This window comes from Phaseolus vulgaris, chromosome 6 (assembly GCF_000499845.2).
Source record: "Phaseolus vulgaris cultivar G19833 chromosome 6, P. vulgaris v2.0, whole genome shotgun sequence".
Taxonomy (NCBI): Eukaryota; Viridiplantae; Streptophyta; class Magnoliopsida; order Fabales; family Fabaceae; genus Phaseolus; species Phaseolus vulgaris.
In genome coordinates, this window is record NC_023754.2 from 13,122,748 (window position 1) to 13,140,354 (window position 17,607).

The 17,607-nt window shown below is 32.8% G+C and overlaps 1 protein-coding gene across 1 annotated transcript; it reads right to left on the reverse strand.

Annotated features, from left to right (window-relative positions):
- Positions 1-7,138: 7,138 nt before the first annotated feature.
- Positions 7,139-8,041, reverse strand: LOC137833406 (uncharacterized). Its single transcript, XM_068641757.1, has 3 exons — positions 7,912-8,041; positions 7,209-7,702; positions 7,139-7,165 (listed from the first exon to the last, which is right to left on the reverse strand). The coding sequence occupies exons 1-3, from the start codon at positions 8,039-8,041 to the stop codon at positions 7,139-7,141; spliced, it is 651 nt and encodes a 216-aa protein (XP_068497858.1).
- Between the last annotated feature and the right edge of the window lie 9,566 nt (positions 8,042-17,607).

Here is a 17,607-nt window from a genome sequence, read left to right on the forward strand (position 1 = left end):
ATTCCAACAACCTTTCTTTGCCTATTCCTCACAATTATGATTCAAGCTGTGATATTATTTTTCAAAATGATTGTCATCCTCATGAGACTATGGGTACTGCACAAATTGATGTGGACATGAATCCTAACCAAAATGAAGAGACCCTAGATGATACACAAATTGATGATCTGAACATAGCATTGAGGAGATCAAATAGACAAAGAAAGGCACCAGCATACCTTGCAGACTTTCAAACTGATTTGACCACCACAAACAGTGTAAGTACTAAATATCCCATTAATAATTTTGTTTCTTATAAATCTTTATCTCCTGCTTTTAAATGCACTGTTCTTTCTATCTCTTCCCATTCGGAGCCTCACAGTTACAAGGAAGCTTCAAAACATGCCTGCTGGAAACAAGCTATGCAAGAGGAGTTGATTGCACTTGATGCCAATCACACTTGGCAGATTACCACACTTCCGCTTGGGAAGACGGCTATTGGCTGTCGTTGGGTTTACAAGATAAAGCACAAATCAGACGGGTCTATTGACCGGTACAAGGCACGCTTAGTTGCCAAAGGGTACACACAGTTAGAAGGCCTTGACTTCATAGATACTTTTGCCCCTGTTGCAAAATTGACAACATTGCGTCTACTACTTGCTGCTTCCAATGATTGGATTCTCAAGCAACTCGATGTCAATAACGCATTTTTACATGGAGATCTCCTTGAGGAAGTGTATATGCAGCCACCACCCGGTCTCACTCTACCCTCATCAAACCATGTTTGCAAACTCCAAAGATCTCTCTATGGTCTTCGTCAAGCTAGCCGACAATGGTATGCCAAATTATCTAATTTCTTGCTTTCACACACATTGTCATTTGCTGATCATTCATTATTTTTAAAACGCATTCATACTAAACTCACTGCTCTTCTTGTGTATGTGGATGATATTGTACTTGCTGGAAACGATGCTGAGGAAATCGCTCATATCACTAAGTTGCTGGATCAACAATTCAGAATTAAAAATTTAGGGGATCTCACATATTTCTTAGGACTGGAAGTGGCTCGCAACAAATCTGGTTTACATATCAGTCAAAGAAAGTACACTCTAGATCTTCTTCATGAAACGGGAATGCTGGATTGTGCCCCCGTGCCCACACCCATGTCTCATTCCTCTCGCCTTTCTTCCACGGACAGCGTTCAACTCAATGAAGAAGAATCATCTACCTACCGTCGACTTATTGGACGGATGATCTATCTCACCAACACGCGGCCTGACATAGCCTTCAGGTGTCAACAACTTAAGTCAATTCGTCTCTTCTCCTACAAAGCACCATCAACAAGCTGTTTTTCGCATCCTAAGGTACCTTAAGGGTAATCCTGGCTCGGGCATTTTTCTTCACAAGAACAGTAACAACCAGCTTCGCGGCTACAGTGATTCTGATTGGGCCACATGTTCTGAAACCAGAAAATCTGTTACTGGCTTTGCCATTTTCTTGGGTGAGTCTCTTATATCATGGAAGTCCAAGAAACAACCTACTATCTCAAGAAGTTCTTCAGAAGCCGAGTATAGAGCTCTTGCAGCAACCACTTGTGAAATTCAGTGGCTGACTTACATTCTTAAGGATCTTGGTATCTCCTACATTGAACCTGCAATTTTATTCTGTGACAATCAGTCAGCAATTCATATTGCCTCAAATCAGGTTTTTCATGAGCGGACGAAGCACATAGAGATTGACTGTCATATCGTCCGCGAGAAAATTAATGTTGGTCTTCTCAAGTTGCTTCCAATCACTTCCTCCATGCAAACTGCTGACATCCTCACTAAATCACTGGCTGCTTCCACCTTTACTGCTCTCAAGTCCGAGCTGGGAATGCAAAATATCTATTCCCAGCTTGAGGGGGGGTGTTAGTTAGTATATTTTATTATTATTTTGGGCTGTTTGGGCCTTGGGGCCTTGGGCCTTCTTTTATTTTCTGTCACCATGTATCTTAGATTTAGTGAGTTTTTACTTTACTGATGGTAACTTTTTGTAATTGTAAATTCTCTCCTCAATTCAATTTCATAACAGCGTTTACGTTTTTTCCCTCATTCTCATCACAGAACCTTCCAACCCTTTTAGGGTTTATCTTTCCTTCATCTCTGCATCATTCTCATCACAGGTTCTTTTCATCATTCACGAAGTTCTTCCGCATAATCAAGACAAAGGATTTATTTCTAATAAAATTCTCTGTGCCAATCTTATGAACAAAGACACATGATTCAGAAGATAGTTAACTACATTTTTCATTGAAATTAATTATTATAGTACTATTTATTCACTTTTTTTTTAAATTAATTTTTAAAAACACAGTAACATATTACTACCAGAAAATTATTAAATAAACATTAATTTTTAGTAATCAAAATAATTAGTTACAATAGTAACTAAATTAGATATCATTTTAAAAATTAAAAAAAAAATTAGTTTCAAAATTAATTTCTATTATTGTTATTTCTAAATTGGTATTTAATTAGCAACCAAGGTTTTAACTACAAATTATTTAGATTCTAAATTTGGTAGAAAAACCTTGGTTGCTAATTAGATACCAATTTAGAAACTATTTAACAATAATATAAATTAATTTAAAAATTAAAAATTTATTTAATTTTTAAAATGATTTTTAATTTATTTATTATAATAATTAATATTTTTGTCTTTAAAATTAATTTATATTTCATGATTTTCTTGTAGTGATTTAATATATTTTTTGAAAAAGTAAATGGTACACATATTAAAAAAATTAGTTGAAAACTTTATGTTCATACGTTATAAAAACAAATTATATGATGGGAAATCATTATTTTTATAAAAATTCATTTCGGAAAATGTTATTTTAATAAGTACACAGTAAAAATACGTTTATAGTTATGATATAACGTAATCTAATTTTAATATTATTCTATTTCTTCATATGATATTCATATTTAAGCAAGAGAATATTTCATTTTTTCTGTGCATAATTTTCAACATATGAACACTCGTTATTTTTTCAAAGAAGAAGAAAAAAGAAGTATTGAAACTAAAAAATAAAAAATAAAATATTTTTTTTCTATTTGTTCATAGAATTAAATACTTCACTTAAGAATGTTATAAACCCATCTTGGAGGAATGAACAGGAAAGGAAAATCTTTGATGATACATCATATCCAAAATGCAAAATATTGATGGATGCAGTTCTGACTATAACTCAACACAATTACTATTCTTTTGTTTTGTGTTTGGTTAATTTTTAGTGTCACTGTTTGTATGTGTATATATGGAAACCAAAGGTTTCTCTTTCCTTTCTTGTTTTGTGCTTATGCTTATATTGGTCACAAAGGTTAAATATTATATTTTTATTCACATTTAGCAAGTTTTTTCATAAACATGGTTAACATCTTAAGATTTCTCTTTAAACTTTCCCAAGTACATCTTTTAAATCATATATAATATGGTACTGTAGAATTTAATTGGAATCATGTATATTTGAAAATGATGAGTTTTATAATACTTTACTTTTGTGAATAGGGTATTTGTAGCAGAGAACTAATCATTCATTTTTCCGTATGATTTGACTACTCTTATGTTTTTTCTGTATATTTCAAACACAAAATTCGTCAATCACCTCACACTTTGAGTTGCTTCTACTAATATTTCTTGTGGCAAATTATTCCTACACCCAAGATTTTTAACTGCACCCAACATAATTTTACTTTTTTTCAAAAATGGTTTTCATTCCAAAAATGAAAATCCAGAATTGAAAATAATACATTGTGAAAAATATATTAAAAAAAATGGAAACATTCCAAAAAAAATATCCATAATGTATAACCCTATTTATTTAAGGGTATTTTCGTCCTTTTATACTGAAAATGGGTGCAGTATATGGTGCAGGAAGTAATTGGCATATTTCTTTTGGGTTCCTGTGTCTCCTTACAAAGGGTGGGCTGCTTCTTCCTGCATCTCCCTTTGTTTTCCTGCACCTCCATAACTTTTATAATTCAAGAAATACCCTTTCGTAAATAAGGTTTTGAATTTCATATTACACCATTTGAAATTAATTGAAAGGGTGGGATGACTTATGGTTGACAATCCAAAACTCATAACTAAATTTGGAAAAATGTTTTGGATTAATCAATCCATAAAATAAAGGTATGTTTTGAATTATATATTTTGGATTATATAAATTAGAAGTTAATAACTGGAAGTAATTTTTCAATAAAATATATTTTGTATTGCATAAATCAAAAGTTAATAGCCGATCCAAAAGTGGTTTCTGATTTATCTAATCCGAATTTTTTTTAAAAAAAAAATTACTTCCAAATTGCCTAAATTTAGTGAACAATTTTTCATTACAAAATGTTTTTCGATAAACATAATCCAGAATAATTACAAAATATGAAAAACAAAAAGTGAAAAACACTAGATGAAAACAGTAAAATACAACTAAAAAAATCATATTCTTCATCATAGAATCACAAAAACGGTTAAATCCTCTAAAAATAGATAAAGAAGCACCTAAAAAATCTTCAATGAGCTTAAATGGATGTTGGAGTGACGTGGAATGTTGGGATGCATGGGGCTGCGCCAATGAGAAAGATAAAAAGGAGAAAGAAGGTGAAAAGGTATTGGGGATTTTAGGATTTTATTTTTCTTTTCAAGGGTACAATCGTATTTTCATATTTATTATTGTGTATGTTAAGAACATATGGAGGTGCAGGAAGAAGCAGCTCAAAGGGTGTTCGGTTTAGCCCTTCATTTTTTTTTCTTAATTTTTGTTGGTTGTGGAAAAGTTTAGGTTTTAAATTATTTCATAATTTACAAATTTATTTTAAACTGTGTAATTCAGAATTTTAAAGTATATTATGTATTATATAATTTAAAAATATATTACAAGTTGTATAATATAAAATATATTTTTATATTAAAAAGTTATTCTAAATTATATGATATGAAACATATTTTGGATTGTAAAATTATCAATCTATAACATATTTTCTAGATACATAATCTAAAAATACATTGTAAATTATACATTTAAATATATTTTTGGATGAAATTTAAAATTGTACTTTTGATATTGGTATGAAAATTGAAAATAAATAAAAATATATTATAGATCACGAAATTTAGAATATACTTTCAAATTATGAAATTTATAAATCTAAAAATGTATTTTTGAATTATGTAATTTTAAATTATTTTCAAATTACATAATGTAAAAATTTAAAATTGTAATTCAAATTACATAATCTAATAGATTTTGTTGATTACAGATTTTGGAATTTACTTTTAGATCCAGAAATATATTTTTTATTGTTTAATTCATGTTTTCAAATTTCATAGTCAAGCATGAACACTTTAAAATTTCCAACATCGAAGAAACCATGGCTGCAAAAAGTAATTGCTTATAACTTCAAATCATTTTAGAGATAAGTATATTTCATATAAGAAACCCAGTGGATCAAATTTCAAGATTAACATGTGGGGATTTCTTCCTGCATTCCCATAATTTTTTCCTGCACCCCATATTATTTATATAATTGTGTTTGGATTATTCAAATCCTAATTTTTAGGTGTTGTTTCTTATAAAAATTTACGATGATCATATATTGCATGTGAGCAAAGGATGTTGTGGGTTATGAGACTCCAAAATAAAGATGATGAAATTTTTATTTTGAATCTTTTGATGTTTTGTTTGATGATATATATTTGGAAATCCCTACATGAATGGATAATATTTTATGATATAATATTATCTATCATGTAAACTTAATTTATATATTAAATGTCATAACATAATAATTTAGAAGGTAATTGGGATGTTAGATCTAAATATCATCCAGACTATGTAGATGACAATACAAAGTACATACAATCGATCTTTGTTTGCTTGAAAAAGTATGTAGAATTATGATAATGACCTGAACTAGTGCATGTATCCAACTACATATGATAAAGGGTGTGAAGACAATGTCATACCCGATAACAAGATGGTTGACAAAGTGCAATCATTAGTCATCAATAACAATAACTACACCTCCTTCAAATGGTTGGAGAGGTTGAAGAATCGCCTACTTGTACCCAAACTTCCGCACACTCTGACAAATGGCGCTATGAGCACGTCCCAAGCCGGGTATATTTTAAGAACATGGTTGTCGCCTCAAATGAAAAACTAGGACAATGATCACCATGAGTACTCCAGAGCACCCCCAACATGAGTAAAACCATTGATATGCACACGCACAACACCAACTGTACATATATGACGTCCAGTAACATAACAGGACGCCCAAGGGAAGAGCTCCCGATATGTGGGATTGATGTCCCTCATGAACAAAATATTATTCATATATTTAATTGAAAATAAATATAAGTTGTTAAATTTACCTATAACAACGTGACATAACCTCCTAATTACTTTGGCTACGCACAACAAGCATGCCTCAACTGGTCATACATGTGTGTGAGTGTGACATCTCCATATGCATACCCACCACACATCCTCAAATTGTCAAATAGCGACAAGTACGACATGCTAAAAAATATCACACTTTTATAAGCAAATATTGTGCACCCAATTATATACAACAAATAAGTGTGAGATGCGTACTCCCATCTGTAGTGGATGATACACTCCTTATACACCTCGCATAGCCAACTCAACCTGACTATTCCAGTTCTTTTTTATTTAACAAAAAAAAACTAGAAAACAAACAAATTAAAACTGAAATTTATTCAAGAAAAATAATTCAAGACATAAAACTAACAAAATAGCAAAAACAGATAATTTATTCAAAATAAGCAAATAAAACAAACTAAGCAAATAAGAAAAAAGTAAAATAACCGAAAATCACTTTTTTCGTTGAAAAACTCGCTTGAGCGAGAATTGTCTCACTTGAGCGAGATGACTCCAAAGAGCACCCCACTTTTTGTTGTTCAACTTGCCTAAGTGAGATTGGACTTGCCTGGACAAAAATCCCTACAAGAAAACATTATTTTGAAAGGTAAAATCAAAACAAAGATAATAAAACAACATAAAACTAAAATGTGGACTGGGTTGCCTCCCAGTAAACGCTCGTTTAACGTCATCTAGTTTGACGCCTATTTATTTCAAGGTGGACAACTCCCTTTGTTACATCCTTTTGTACAAATTCTTCCCCTGCATTAAATTTTTTTAGACCATAAAAAAGATTAAAGGTTACCTCGTCATCTTGAGCTCTAAGTTGAAGTTCTCCTATGCCAACATCAACTATGATTCTAGCATTCTTCATAAAGGGTATGTCAAGTATCAAGGGAACCTCCTCATCTTCTTTCATGTCCATTATAACAAAATCCACAGGGAATATGAACTTATCCACCTTCACAAGGACATCTTCAACCACACCATAAGGATATTTGATGGATCTGTCTGCCAACCGTAACGACATCTTTGTGGGTTGAACCTCCAAATCTCCTATTTTCTTCAGCATTGCCAAAGGTATTAGATTTATGCTTGCTCCCAAATCCAGTAAGACCTTGTCCATAGATAAAGCACATATAGTCATGGGAAGATTAAAACTTCTTGGGTCCTTGGATTTTTTAGGCAAGCCTTTTTGAATAATGACATTGTATCTATCCTCCAACTCCATATTTCTCTCTTCAAAATAGCTCATATTCTTTTGAAATATTTCAAATGTTGAATCTTGCTTCAGATTTCCTGCAAAATAATTTTTATGGAGCAAATTGTCAAAAAATATTATTTCCTTGTCTATTTTTTAAGCAGCATGAGGATATGATAAATCTTTTTCAAGAACACATTTCTCCTTATTTTTAATTTTTTCTTCCTCACTTCTCTTTTTTTTTTCTCTTTCTCATCTATTTCCCTCTCAGTCTCATCTTTTTCTTTCTCAGTCCCTACAATCTTACCATCCCTATCTCCTATTATTTTACCACGCTCGGCGATAATTTGATTGCGATGCTTTCTTCGGTTGGTTTGGGCGTCGGCTGAAAACTGACCACTTTGTCTCTCACCTAATTGTTTGGCAATTTGTCCCATATGAATTTCTATATTCTTTTATTGTCGCCATAGTATTCTTTTGACTGGCCATAATAACTTTCATGAATTTCTCCAAGGTATCTTCCAAATTGTTAATTGAAGGATATAGGTGATGAGAATCAAAAAGTTGCTATTAATAGGAGGAATGATCAAGGACCAAAATACTTGAAGTTCTTCTTATTAGTATTCTTAATATGGAGGCCCAAGCCCAAGGCCCAAACCCAAGAAGGCCAAAGCCCAAGAAGCCCAAGTCCAACCCATGAGGGGCAAGGCCAAGCATTAAATAAATGAGCATCATTGGATGTCTCTATTTGTAATTTCCTTTTGTATAGCTTTTAGTAGCACATTAAAGGAGGGTGTAGATATTAAAATAAGGGGTGCCTATGTATAAAGATAGGTCACACCTTCTATGTGACAAAATAGTAGGTGTAGGTGTAGTTTTAGGATGTGCCAAAGTACACCTCTCATGTGACTTGTTTTGGCTCCAAATTTGAATTAGAATTAGGAGGGAAATCTGAATTTGTGTAGCCTTTCATTTCAGCCCTCTTTTATTATAAATAGAGAGGCTATGATCTTGTAATTTCAGAATTTGATAATTGATAAAGGGAAACTCTACTCAATTTGAGAGAGAAAATTGTGAGATTTGATCTCCTTTCCATAGTCTCATCTTGTGTGCTTTTGGAGTGTTACAAGTGGCAGCTTCCCACACTCATCTTGGAGCTCCATCACCAAGTGGCGTGTTCCTCTCCAATTCCATTCCAACCGATCTTTATCCACTTAAGTTCTTCTTCCTTTCATCTTCATTTCCATTTTCAATCGGTAGCCTAGTGTTCTTTAGTTGTTCTTCATCTTTTCACCGTTTATTTTGTGCCTATGTGTTGTTCTTAGTTTTTATTTGGTTCAGTTTGTTCCTTTGCTAATTTCAGTCGGTAGAAATTAATTTTGTATTCAATTCTGCACTTTAGATCCTTCTTGATTAAAATTAGGTTCGGTTCTATCCATTACATATATCAATTGAGTTTCTATTTGTGTTCTTGAGTTGTTTTTTGCTTTCCTTTTCAATTCCGCCATATGTTTGTGTTAAGGACATGACACTCATGATTCATATGAGTTTGGCTCTTCATTTGGATGGCATTATCCTCCATTGCATTGTCCTTAAGCCTCCTTAATGTGTTGTTTCTTGTTTAGTGTCAATCCAACTCATATCATGTGGAATCTAGAGCTATGGTTGTGTGCAAATTTTTTTTGAGTTGTTGGACACTTTGATTTTGTTTTTGTGTTATTTTGAGTCTTTCTTGCTGTTTTAATTGTTGTTAATTCATTGTGCTTGAGCCATTTTAATTTTTGAATCCATACATGTTTTGTCAAGTCATGTTTCTCCTCATATGTCAACAATTCTTTGTAGTACTTTTCTTCTAATTTTAGTTGCTTGATTTTGTTTTTCTTCATTGAGTACAGTTTTGTGTTTCTATTTTTGATCCTTTGGTGCATTTTCTTTTTAGAATTGAGTTCGTGCTTGTGTATTAGATGTATACAAGTTCTTATACATCATTTCTATTGTGTCTTTGTAGTTTCTTCATTCTGTTTTTCATTCCAGAATAGGTTTCCTCTGTTTTTCTTGAAAACGTGCTGACTGTTTGGTTTAGGGCTTTTTTTGTGGTTACTGGAAAATTCTTAAAACCTGGATTTAAGTAGTTTTAGGTGTTAAAAAAGAAGTATAGAAAAATTCAATATACAAAAAAAAATGATAAATGAAATACGTACAGTGTGCAATACTGACACAGAAAATATGGTAAAGCGGCAGTGATTTTAGAAAATTTATCACAATTAATTGGCTTACTGTTTTTGAGTGCTTCCAGTGCCAATTTTTAGATAACATCTTGAATTTATAGTGGTTTAATTTTCAGATTCCAGTTTGCATTACACAGTTGTTTTTGTTGTTGGAAAGGACCTTGGTTGTTGATGTCAGTTGATTTGCTCATTTTAATTGGTTTCTCTTGTTTATGATTTTGAGATTAGCAATTTAAGGTGAGAACCCTAAGAAGATTCCTATTGAACACAAAGTTAACCAGGTGATTAAGTAAGTGTAAAGGTTCACTTTAGAAGAGTAAAGAGAAAAACACAAGAATAAGGTGATTATGATGCAGGGGGCGGAATTTAAGAACAATGGAAGTAAAGGATGAATGAAGATGACCAAAAGAAAATGACATAAACAAGAACATGATCAAGTAACATAAATGGCACAAGGAAAGATGGAAAAAGATAAGAGATGAAAGAAGCTTATGGTGAAAATGGTGAAGATGACCACGCCACTTGGACGGTTGGAAACTCCAAGATAAGTGAAGGAAGAGTCGCCCCTTAAAATGCTCACACACTCAAGATAAGACCCAAATCATTTAGGAGATAAAGCTCACTAATCACTCAAGTAGAGTTTCTTTACTATATTCAAAATCTAACTGAAAATACATGAGGCAAGACACTCTATTTATAGGAAGGGGTGCCTTGGTGAGAAAGATGAGGGAAGGGTAGAAATGGCAAGGGAAAGGGCTATCTAGGATGTTGACCATGGTCAAAATTGCACCTTTAGGTATAGCTTCTAGAAGATAGGTTAAAAACCCTAATTCTAGGTGCATTGTCTTGAAAAAGTGGGCTTGGTACAAGCTCATTTCGCTAAGTACACTCCTTTTTATGCTATGTGAACCTAGTCTATCCTATTTTTCTATTTGGACCCCAAAAGTGAGCCCAAATTATTTACAAACATGTTTTTGTCTTTTAAGAAGACTAGAAGAAGGAACAATTGATGTTCTGGTCTATGTCAAGTTCTTCTTCTATTGAGGTTCGTCTGAATATGGCCTTGACTTGATTGCTGAGATGACTGCTCACAGTGTGAATTGTCTCTTGAGTCCTTGGTCATCTTCTTGGCTACTTGGATTGTATCAATTATTGAAGAAACCACCTTTCCTTCCCCGATTACCCATGTAATTTTCCTCATCTTCAAGTGAATTATTCTGATAAAAACAATGACCATTAGGATTATCATCTCCACAAAAATCATACCTGATTGGTTGACTTTGGCTTTGAGATGAATGAACAACATGTAATTGTTGGGGCAATTTAGCTATTTGTGTAGTTAGTTGCTCAATCTGCTGTGTCAAAATTTTATTTTGAGCCAAGAGTGCATCTTCTAACAACCTTCTCTTTTGAATACCTTGTCTATCATGTTAGGCTTGATAATCATTTGATGTCAATGCATTAATAATCCTTTTCCCTTGTTCTACATCAAGAGCCATCCTTGTACCACCAACTGCGACATCTAGAAGCATATTTATGTCAGATTTGAGACCATTCAAGAACATGCTCAGTTGAGCAATATCTTCAAACCTATGATTTGAGCATTTTCTAAGCATCATTTTGAATATTCCCCATGTCTCACATAAAACTTCATTTACTCATTGTCTGAAAATAGAGATTTCGAACTTTGTTTTGATGTAGCGAGAGATTGGAAAAAATCTTTGCAAAATTTTTTCCTCTACATCATTCCAGCTAGTAAAGCTCTGATTTGGAAGTGATTTGAGTCATTCTTTAGCCTTTCCTGCCAATGAAAAAGGAAACAAGCGCATATAAACATTTTCAATATCACCTGATTGAAAGCCCATAGTTCCCCACCAATTCATAAAATGTGAACAAATGAGAATATGGATCCTCATGATCCATTGTTGTAAATTGATAAGCACTGATGAGAGTGAGAAAAACGGGTTTTATTTCCAAGGCTTTGGCTGTAGCAAGTATTGCAATACTAGAAAAATTCTTTGCCCTTGATACATGACATAATCTCGAAGTGTCCTCTTAGGAGGTGGTGCTTGCTCTTCTGCCATGTTGCTTTCCTCCTGAAAAAATATTATTGGAAAAAAAAGAAATGGTTGAGGATCCCTCTCTAGTATCTCCTTGTCTTTCTTTTGTCTTTGTCTTGCTTTTCTTTTGGCTACCTTTTCAATATTTGCTTCAAATAATAATTGGTATAAGGAAATTTGACCTTTCAATATCATACAACACAACTAAATCAAAGGTTAGCACAATGATTTACTAGAGTAACAGAGTATTTTTTTTTAATTTAAAAAATTAAATACAAATAAAAGAAAATAAATTCAAAATAAATTTGAAGATAAATAAAAACAAATTAAAACAAATCGACAAAATAAAATAAACAAAAATAAAATTAAAAAAAATAGTAAACAAATATAAACAAACTAAAGAAATATAAAAAATAATTAAGAATTGTTAACAAAAAATAAAAACACTTACAATATTAACAATATTTAGGAATTTATACTCAAAAATCAAACTATTCCCTGGCAAACGATGCCAAAAACTTGATGACTTTCTACAGAAAGTGCACCGTGTTGTTAGAAGTAATAATTTGTTCCTAAGGACGGATATCAATCCCACAAGGAACAATTGAATTATCAAGTACAATATTTTCTAAATATAAAACAGAACAATAAAAAGTGAGTTGAAATTGGTTGTGTTGGCGATGATTAATAAGAAAACATACAAAGAATTAGTTGCTTCAAGTTGGAAAAATAGGGATTAGGTTTCATCTTTCTCACTCTTATGTATTTTGATTAACATGTTAACATTATGTTCTTTGATTGAAATTGATGCTCGTATAAAACTCATTTATATCAATTCCTCGTGTATAAAATTATTAAAAAAATCCTAAATATTGATTTCTCTCATATTTATAAGAACAACTTAGAATCAAACTCAGACGTTAATAGCAATTAACATTTCAAGTATATTCCTAGCACTTAAATATGTTAAGTATTGTTGTTTAAGTCAAAACCTTCAAAATACTTTCTGGTCAGATTTAAGATTCTAGATCAAGAGTTAGAAACAAAAACAACAATACCAATAATCAATCAAGAATAGAATATTATATCATATTTAAATATCACCTTAATACATAAGAGTTCAAACAAATTATTCTCATTCCCAAAGGGTAGAATTAGCCACACATCTTCTAGCATATTCTATTCTCCCAATTGGTTACAAGTTACTCAATAGTGTTTTCCTCTCAATCTGACAGACTAGGGTCGAACCTCAAGCCCCCTATTTAACCTAATTTGCTAGGGTTGGGTGACTTCTTGAGTCGCACTAATGGGCTTATTGATTAAAACATAAAATGGCCCAATGTCGATTTTTAACACTGCCACAGGAGCATTTTGAGCGAGTTGCTCTGCTGCTGAGTTGGACTTTTTGTGCACTTATGCGTTCCTGGGCCTTCCAGCTTTTTCCTTATATCTTATATTATTCCTTTTTAGCCCAGTCATCTCCATTCTTCCCTAAAAACCTAAAATTAACACCAAATTTGAGAATAAAAGGCTCTTATTCAAATATAGATCATAAAATATGTAAAAAGGTATAAATTCATAAATTAGGGATTATTTTATATTTATTTAGGATCACTAGAGCCATTAAAACAAGGAAGCTTGACCGAAGGTAGCCTAGCCTTTGTATCTTGGTAGTATCCAACTCCACGGTGATGTCTCTCCCCTTGGTTGTGATGTCTATGTCCATGGAATTGAGGTGGAGTTTGCCTTCTCCTATGGTCCTCCTCACGACCAAAGTCATTTGAAGAACCTCTTGATGAAGGTCTATGTGAATGATGCCCACCATTGATAGATGGCCTAGCTTGTTGCACCTCCATCTTTTGCAATTTTTCTTCCAAACGTCGAATGGTGCGTTGAGCTTCATGCAATAAACCAAGGACTGAAGCTTTGGAAGGAGAGTGCTGCTTGTAAGATTCACCACTTGAATAGCCATCCATTTGCAAATGAAAACAGCAAACACAAAAAACAGCAAACAAGTTAAGAAACAAAGTTAGCAAAAATTAATTTGGCAACCAAATTGCCGAAGTGAAACTGGCCTGAAAATCACTCTCAAAGAAATAATGTCCCTGCACCAAGCTGATCTTGAGGCCTTAGGAATCCTCAAATGAAAGATGTCAAAGCAAAGCACACCAATCTCAAAGCCAACCACAACAAAACCAATGAAGCAATAAAGACAAACAAGAAAAGGTATAAGCAATAAAAGGCTATAACAAAAGGAATACTAGATGTATGACAAACTCAAAGAGTAATGAATAAAAGACAAGCAAGAAAATAAGGAACTCAATGAAAAAATAGGCACACAAAAGAATACTTAAAGAAAAGCACTAGAGTGGATGAAGAAAACAAAAACAAAACTACTGGAAAATATTTTTATGCAAACTGTCCTTGATGTTCACTGATTTAACTGGAATGATATAAAACGAACTGGATTATGAAATTTTAACCACAGAAACTTCAAGATCTTAGCTCAAAAATGGCACTGGAATCACGCAAAAACAGTAAGCCAATTAATTGAGATAAATTTTTCAAAATCGCTGCCAGATTACCATATTTTTTTCGGCAGAATTGTACACTTTTTGTATTTTATTTATCATTTTTTGTGTAATTTGAATTTTTGAGTACTTCTTTTTTCTAATCTTTTCTAACACTTTGAAGAACACAAATCCAGAATTTCAGAATTTTCCAGTGAGTAAATCAATTGCAATAAGGAAAAACAGTAAGCACGTTTTCAGAAAACAGAGGAATCCTAACAGGAATGAAAAAACAAAATTAAGAACTAGCAAAGACATAATGGAAAATGATGTATAGGAACTTGTATAGGTCTAAAATACAAGTATGAACTCAATCTAAACAGAAAAATGCACAAAGGATCAAATATCAAACTCAGAAAAAAATTATATGACACCAAAGCAAGAAACAAAAAATTCAATAAAAGTACTACAAGAAGTGATGACAATTATGGAAAAACATGACTATGACAAAACTTGTATGGATTTAAAAAGGAAAATACACAAACATATGATAGGCACAATTAAGAAAACAGCAAGAAAACTCCAAAGTAAGCCTAAAACATAAATGTAAACGGTAAGAATTAAAGAGCTCTTGAAATAAAGTGCAACACAACTCAACAATTAAACAAGAACACACCTAAACTCTAGATACCACATGATATGATTCCAATAGCACAATATGAATGATTCTTGACATTCTTAGGAATCATCTTGAGTTGTATATGAGATAGACACTTTATGATAGAATTGGATCAAGGTTCTATGATCAAGAACTCACCAAGACTAGTACCAAAACCCAAACTCATATGGAAGTTCCATGTAGTGTCAAATTGAACCGAACAAATTGAATGAAAAGGGTTCTAAGAGTCCTTGTTTTGATTCTACTTACTTCCTTTTAATTGTGAAGTTTGCAAAGTAATTAGAAACTTGTTTTTAGTAGAAGTAGATTTAAAGTTCCAAACACATGAATTCAAGTGTTCAATTATATTGAATACAACAAAAAAAAATTGTGAAAATTGAAAGTTCTTGAAAATTATGTATAATGCAAGTTATGGTCATTTCTTTCCATAGGTCACCATTAGTATAAAAAAACAAAAAAGCAGCAAATATATTTCAAAGAAAACGCCTCTATAGGTCTCAATTGCAAAGAAAATCATTTTCCAAATATGGATTCAAATTTATTGGCAAATTGTTTTCAACCTTGTGGAATTTTTTATCCTTTTGCTTTAACAAGTTCTAAAGAAAAAAAGTTTCATAGTTAAAAGTTTAGTAAGTATCTTAGAGTCTTTTTTTGTGCCTTTTCTTATTTGTCTTCCTTTTCAAGTTTTGTCATATTCTCTTTTTCCAATTTGGTTTAGCCTTTCTTTTGTTTGAGCTTTTCTTGTTTGTCTTTTCTTTCCTTCTCCTTAAAAGTTTTGTGGTGATTTTCCTTTGAGATCAAATGTTGAAGGCTTTGACCTTTTTCATCTGAGAGTATCTCATCCACAAGAGAGACCTTGGCTAAGGGAAGAAATTTCTTTCTTTGAGTGCTTGGAATGATCTTAATAAGTGGTGCCACCTTGAATTTTTTTTATTCTAACTTCTTTTTCTCTAATTGTTTGTCATTTGTGTTTTGTTTTTATGACTCATATTTCAAGTGGAGAATCTTCTAAACCCCAATCTCCCCAAAAGGCTTTCCTTATGGGTGAATTGGCGGCGGCAAAAAGAACTATAGCACAAAAGGATGAAGAGATGAGGAAAATGGAAGAAAGACACCAAAGGCTAGAATCGGCCTATGATAGACCCCAAAGAGGAAGAAGATATCATCAAAGGCATGAATCAAGAAGTTATCAAAACTATGGTAGCCATGAAGAAGAGGACGAATGGAGAATGCATCATTTTGATGATAGGCGCCAAAATGTGGCAAAGCCTTCTTTACCATTTGTAAAAATACCTAGTTTTACAGGGGAAGGTGATCCCAATATTTACTTAGGATGAGAGGCTAAAGTAGAAAAAATCTTTAATGTACATGAGGTTCAAGATGACCAAAGAGTTAAGTTAGCCTCCTTAGAATTTTTTTATTATGCCATGCAATGGTGGCACAAAACTATAATGGACATTGGACTAAACAAGAGGTCAGTCGTGGTCTCTTGGGAGGATTTAAAGTTATGCATGCACGCTAGATTTGTGCCTCCACACTATAGAAAAGAGTTCTTGTTGAAGCTCCAATGGCTTCAACGAGGAACACAAAGTGTGGATGCTTATTTTAAAGAACTTGAAACAATATTAATTAAAATTAACATGCATGAAAGTGAGGAGTCCAAAATGGCTCGCTTTGTAAGTGGCTTAAGAAGGGACATACACGATGTGGTAGAACTTTATGAATACTCCTCTTTAGAAAAATTGGTTCTCCTTGCCATCAAGGTAGAATCCTAAATTTCAAAGAAAAACTCTTTCAACAATTTTCATAATGATGGCTTCTACCACTCATCTTGGAAAAACAAAGACAAATCTTCTTCAACTTTTCCCTCCAATGTTCTAAAAGAGTCCACTTACAAACCGAGGGATTCTAAACCCTCCACTTCAGCCCCTACATCTCTTACCAAAACCTCAAGTAAAAAGTGTTTTAAATATTTACGCTTTGGGCACATAGTGGCCGATTATCCAACAAAGCGAACCATGATGGTTAAGGGGGGCAAGTAGTAAGTGAACATAATGACCAATCTTCTAGGTCTAATTCCCCTTCCCCTTCAAAAACCCTAGTGATAATGAATATGAGATACCTTATGAAGCTGACTTATTGGTAATAAGGTGAATGCTTGGGACCATTTCAAAACCTTTGGATGACACCCGAAGAGAAAATATTTTCCACACCCGTTGCCTTATCACCAACAAGTTATGTTCCATGATAATAGATGGGGGCAGTTGTGCTAATGTGGCAAGTACAAGAGTTGTGGAGAAGCTAGACTTACCCACTATCTCTCATACAAAGCCCTATAAATTACAATGGCTTAGTGCCGAAGGCGAAATCATGGTTAATAAACAAGTCCTCATAACTTTTGCAATAGGAAAGTATAAAGATGAGGTTTTATGTGATGTTGTGCCCATGGAAGCAACCCATATTCTATTAGGAAGGCCATGGCAATATGATAGACAAGTTCTGCATGATGGCCTAACAACAAAATGA

Excerpts from the sequence above, each read along its gene's own strand:
- LOC137833406 (XM_068641757.1), bottom strand. The coding sequence starts at position 8,041 with ATGGGACAAATTGCCAAACAATTAGGTGAGAGACAAAGTGGTCAGTTT. Across the intron at positions 7,703-7,911 it reads AATAATAGGAGATAGGGATG|GAAATCTGAAGCAAGATTCA; the intron begins GTAAGATTGTAG and ends ATTATTTTGCAG. Across the intron at positions 7,166-7,208 it reads TTAGAGCTCAAGATGACGAG|GGGAAGAATTTGTACAAAAG; the intron begins GTAACCTTTAAT and ends AATTTAATGCAG.